At 40.3% G+C, this 6,000-nt stretch overlaps 1 protein-coding gene across 1 annotated transcript in view; it reads right to left on the reverse strand.

Annotated features, from left to right (window-relative positions):
* Positions 1 to 3,083, reverse strand: part of SUSD5 (sushi domain containing 5) — a 41,969-nt gene extending 38,886 nt beyond the window's left edge. The window contains exon 1 of the mRNA XM_032182223.1: positions 2,990 to 3,083. Coding sequence (XP_032038114.1) covers positions 2,990 to 3,083 — 94 coding nt within the window. The remainder of the gene's footprint in view (positions 1 to 2,989) is intronic.
* Between the last annotated feature and the right edge of the window lie 2,917 nt (positions 3,084 to 6,000).

The following is a 6,000-nucleotide window of genomic DNA, read 5'->3' on the forward strand; positions in this document are numbered from 1 at the left end:
TGCTTACCAGCGAGAGGCAGTTGTGTGCACAGGTCCACTTCTCTCAGCTTGAGCTTCTCTCCAGCTCCGGTGCGCCCATTTCCGGTGACTTTCCGTACGAGCTGCTCTGAGCAGTTTGCTGAGTCTGGCCGAACCTATCTTCATGAGGCAATCAAAGTGCCTGTTCCCGTCCTGGTCTCTGTTCTGCCAGCCTGTTGCTTTTCATTCCTTCTTTCTGCTTATTGATGACATAACTTCATCACATCGCGTTGCCTTTTTTTTTTTAATCTTGAGGGCAGGCTCCCCTCTTATACCCTTCTCTCCACAGCAGTTCTTTTCAAAACAACTTTTCATTGGTCAAACAACTTTGAATATAACAACAACAGCAAACACACAGAAACTTCGATGCCTTAACAGCAGGAGAACAAGAGACCCGAGACTGCATGGAGTCTCCTGAATCACCCTTCTTTGTTCCCTCTAAACTCTTTTATATTCCTGATGGCCTCATCGTTAAGAGTCTAATGTTATCTCAACCACGGGGCTTTCCAACCCCCATGGCCACACTCTCAAATCTCCCCCTTCTTCATTAATATCAACCATTTTCTCGACACGAATTACCACTCCATATATAACACTATGAACAAGCACATTTCCATTGTAAGAAAAAAAACCAAAACCCTTCAAGTCGAAAGAAAGCTGTCTTTTAGTTTGGCATTTACGCTTGTCTTTCTGGAATCTATCAGCTCTATAACAATATGCATTGTGGTAAGTATTAGTCAAAAGAGATCAATAAAGTTTCAAGGCTTTATACCTTCACTGGAGCCCTATGGTTTCCAGTTTTGTTACCTACTCTTTGACATTATTTGTGTGTAAGATAACAAAGTAAAGGTCTTCCTTTGGGAAATATATTCCAACCGGTTTCAGGGAATTGTCTGTAATAGGGGACAGTCTGGGTTTCACAGGATTTTTACAAGGTGAAGTCAAAATCTCTCCTGTGCTTTGCAAAAACATTAAATTATTTTTTGTTAAAAGTAGCAAACACATATACGTGTCACCCAGAACCATCCTTTGTCACTTAAGCCATGTTTACATATATTAGAGTAGCACAATTATACTTTCACCTAAAACTTTCAAAACTGAGAAGGTGGTTTCCTGTTTGGATCAGGCAAGAATCTGTTATAAAGGGAAGTATTAGTCCTGTTTTGTACTCTCAGATCTTAATTAAATATGTAAGTCTATGTGTAGTGGTAAATTCTAAAGTTCAAATAAAGTGTTTTCTTCTGCATATTAAGCCAGGTGGCTTATAGGATAGTGTTATAATTGATAGATTGAATATTAATATTAGTAGAAGACACTGGCAAGCATGCTAATAGAGGACAAACATTTTCAGCAAAGATTCTTAAATAAAAACAGAAACAACAATGTTGTAGTAATGCTCTACAATTGCAATGTACTTCGTATATTCTACTCTTTAATTCTTACAATTGCTTTACCACTTGTAAAGTAAATTTGAAAAAATGTTGAATGACAAAATCTGTCATGAACTCTGCCTTGACATGATCTCCAAATTTTTTTCCCATTCTTTTTGAGATGGTTTCTGTCTAGGAAGCAAGAAGATGCTATCAATGCAACAAAATTTTGGAGGTGTTCTTGAAAAGAAAAGGGAAGACTTCCCAGAAAGCATTCTTAGCAAAAGCAAATTATTTATTCCTCTCTTGTCACCTTTTTTAAGTTATGTGTAGAACCCTCATTCATGGGGATGCATTTTTTTCCTCATTTCAGAGGGATTTTGCTAGGCAATAAGAATTTCCTAAACTTAGAATTGCAGTTTTACCTAGTGCAACACAATGGAGTTGTCTGACACAGTTCTTTTGCTTTATTCTTAAATAAAAGTAATTTTCTTCAACATTAGAAGACAAGGTTCTGCTATATAAATGACATTTTACACAAAATGGTAGCCATGCGCAGACAGGATTAACTTGACCCCTTTCTTTTCCCCTATATTTTGATCAGCAGAAATAAATTTAGGCTAAGGAGGAAAAATACTCTGAGAACAAAAAGAAGAGTTTTTATTGCTCTATAATGTTGAAGGACTGTTTTCTGGAATAATGCAGCAAACATTGATGGTAAAGGATTAGCGTACAGAAAAAAAATAAACCCTGGGATCAGGCATAAATCTATTGCAGCTGTGAAAGTGAAAAAATATGGCCATTCAGCGTTGCTCTCCCAGGAAAAGACACAATTGTTTTAAACATAAATTGTATTTCTGCTAAGGCAAGTTAGTCATCAGTAGGGTGGCTCAATTATTAAAAGGGTGATAGGCTGCAGGAAAACTGCAAAGGATGCAGCCATTCAGGATTATCATCAGCGGGTAAAAAAAGTCACATTTCAGAGTAAGCAGTAGATGGTGATTCAACCCAGTTCGTGTTCTGATCAAACCCCTCAGCAGTGAAGAACAGGTGAAGCTCACATGCAGAAGGGCGAACAGTTATCTTGAGTGTGTTTTGTACCAAATAGAAAATGCTGTAAGTGTAAGCCCTCAACTTCTTGCCTTCCCTTCTTCAAATACCTTCCCACATAAATCGATGTTTGGTGGCATCTGAGGCAGGCAGATGTGGAAGTCATTTGGAGAAATTATATTTTTAATTATAAGCGAAGCTCTCCTAAAATATAGCTGATTGTTCTTAATTCGTGTCCTGGCTTTATTATTCTTATTTCCTCTGGAAAAGTTCACTATCCTCTTATTTTGTTGTAATAAAATAATCTTAGCCTTCTGGGATCTTATTTCCTTTCTCTGCTTAACCAACCCCAGGATATTTGTAGAGTCTCAAAAAACTCTGAATCAGATATTCCCTAACCCAAAGTGGGGCGTGTATTTAAGTTTCTTATTAAAAAAGAAAGGTGGTGTTTTATGTTGGTGATGGTTGTTTTTTTTTTCTCAATAACATAGTTCAACATACAGTTCTCCTTCCAGACACAGCAACCCAGCCCGAACTGAGTGGAGACTCACCATCAGCCCGTACAGAGATGATCTGAAGGATGAAGAAGACAGATCCCACGCCCCGGACGAAGGTGAGAGATAATCTCCGAGAGCCCGAAGCCATCACCCCGCTGCGAAGCCCCCAGCTGCAGGAGAGTGGCTGTAGAGTCTTTTTCTCCCTCCTCCTCTGCATGTTAGCAGCAGGGGCAGCAGTGATGATTTCAAGGAGCTGCTTTCCTTCGGCGGGATCCTGCGTCTTGGGTTTGCACTGAAGGTAGGAGGGGTGGAAAAAGAAAGGGAAAGGGAGGGAGAGAGGAATCCTTTGCTTGGCTGGTGAGAAGGGGAGGGGAAGGTGGGGGGAGATATCTGGTCAGCTGGGGCTGGGGAGAGGCTTTGCCCAGCCCAGTCGGCAGGGCAGCGAGCACTGAGAAAAGTCAGCGAGAGAAGTGTGAAAAGTCACATTGCTCTGTTGGTAAACGCAGCGCGAGAAATGTAAAAGCTGGGAGGGAGAGAAAAGGGGGACAGGACAAGCCACAACCAGGAGAAATCCTTGGCTGGGAGGAGAAGGGCAGCTAGATAGCTGGCGCTGGTAAGCAGGGAGTTTGTGGATATAGCTGTACATGGAGGGATAGGTTTGTGAGTGGGGGAGTGTTTTCTCTCTGCACTGTGAAACCAGACAGCAGCATATTGCTTAGGGTCGCAGGTCAGGGTCTGCCACGGCAAGAGTGATGGTCTTCAGGTGAGGGGTAAGGTAAGGTGGCAAACGGCACCGATGGCACTGGACCATAACAGCAGAGCTTCACTGGAGATGGGAATTGTTCATCCTGCTACTTCACATCCCAGGTTTGGAAAGGGTACAAGGAACCAAAGGTCAGAACAGGAGTCTTCAAAGTGCTGGTCTTCATTAGTGCTCCTGATCCAGAAGAATGGGTTGGTGCTCCTCATGACACTCTGAAAGCAGTTAACGAGAGGAGTTTGCAGCTCCCATTAGCATTTCCAGCAATGACATCTGTCCGTTATTCCCATTTGTCCTAATTTGGTCCAAAGAAAACTCAAAAGAAACCCCCACAATAAGAGCAATTATACCAGTGGTGATGCCAGGATTTATTTCACTAAATACGTAAACAGAATAGTTTTGTGTTGCTGTTGGAACTCAGCAGAGCTCAGAAATGTTGTTTTCATATTCCCATCCTATTTTGCTTTTATTTCAGCTTCTTAAAATTTTTTCCCTTAGAAATTCAAAGCTGGGCAAAAATGCTCACTCTGTTAGTAAGTCTGAGCCACCAAGACCAGGAGAAAGAAGCTGAGCCTCCCCACCACAATAGCCCCAGTGCTGTAAAGGACAAGGTGCTTATAGACAACTGCATATGTATTCTCATAATGATGGACCTGCCAAATGTTACTTTCAGTCTGAGTGGAATGACTCAATCTCAGGAACCTCCCTATATGTTATTCAAGCAAGCAAGTAACACCATGGCACTGGAAGCTTTAAAAATAACGTTTGATGAATTTGGGTAGTTAACGCTCTGATCCAGCTGACTTTTAAAGAATCTTAGCTTCTTCCACTCCTTTATACCCATGCATGATGTGAATATACACACTGAAAGCTTTCAGACAGGTAGCTTTGAATTTTCTGTTTATTCAAAAAATAAAGATAGCAGCAGGTTCCTCTACATTGCCTTGCTAACTGAACTTGTAAGGAACACCTCTGGAATTAGAAGGAAGGGCAGCTTCTTGCTCACTGTATCCTTAACAGGGGACTTTGTTGTATTGTAACTACATAACTGCATTTTGTTTCAAGGGAAATTGTATACGCTGTACAGCAAAAAATAATATACAACGTGACAGAAAAGGAAATAGAAAATTGTAGCATTCTTTAATTTATTTATTTTTTTTTTCCTGGTGACTTATCTGATGGCATAAAATATGTTTTTAACCTTCTGGTACACCAATACTTTTTATACCTGTTTTAAAAATCAGTGGGCACAAAGAGAAGAGAAGATGTTGAATCTACATACTTTAAGTAAGATAGCAAAGAAATTCCAAGAAACTGAGTAAGTAGTTACAGCAAAACACAGACATTAGTAGTGACTTCACTTGACCACAGCAGTAGTTCCATTTTTCCTTGATACTTGTCATAGGGCTGATGACTTTGTTGGCTCATTGCTGTCCCCATGAGTTTGGCCAAAGCAGTTGTGGGAAAGGACAACATCCTCTGGGTTTCCATCTAAAATTCCAAAGGTCTGCTTGATTTATTTTGCTATAATTGGATCATTTTCTTGTGTTGATATATGTAAAGGCATGTTGCCACTCTGGCTCTTGTCTTGGAAAATCTCAGCTTGTATTCTTGAGCAGAACATCTTACTGATTTTAAAGGACTACAACAGATCATGTGATATGTTCCTTTCCGAAGGCATGACCAGTTGGTAGAGTGAACTGGCTTCCTTTCATCCCATCCCAGCCATAAATAAAGTCTATAAGCTTGGTAAGGTAAGGACCCATAACTCCTGGAAGTACATACATCAGTACCAACCAGTTGCCGTTCAAATCTAGTATTTCTGTAGGCAAAAATCCCTGTTCCCAGTGTCTTTTGGAAGATTTTTATTAATCTGTGCAGATTAGGTTTTGTACTGAAATTATGTTAATTTTTAATCCATTACGAGGATTTGGGTACTTCAGCTTACTAAGATGCCAGTATGGAAGTTACACAACCTCTTCAGACCCTCTCTCTTTGCATATACATGAATATAATCAACTTTACACACCATTCTGATACACTCTTAGTAAACCAACACAAGCTCCTTTATAGAAAACTTTGTAGGATCATGTCATTATCATGGGGGGTGTCTGCTTTCCAAAGTCTATGACTTCAGATGCTGCTAGAATCAGGACATAAAGAATAGTGGCTCCGCTTGCCAAACAGCATGTGAAGGGATCTGAAATGCCTTAGAGACAACACTGCATTTATATACAAGTATTGCAATGACTGACATGTCCTAAAGAACATGAAATCTGTGTGACTGAAAGGCAGGCAGAAAACA

The sequence above is a fragment of the Aythya fuligula genome, chromosome 2 (assembly GCF_009819795.1).
Source record: "Aythya fuligula isolate bAytFul2 chromosome 2, bAytFul2.pri, whole genome shotgun sequence".
Taxonomy (NCBI): Eukaryota; Metazoa; Chordata; class Aves; order Anseriformes; family Anatidae; genus Aythya; species Aythya fuligula.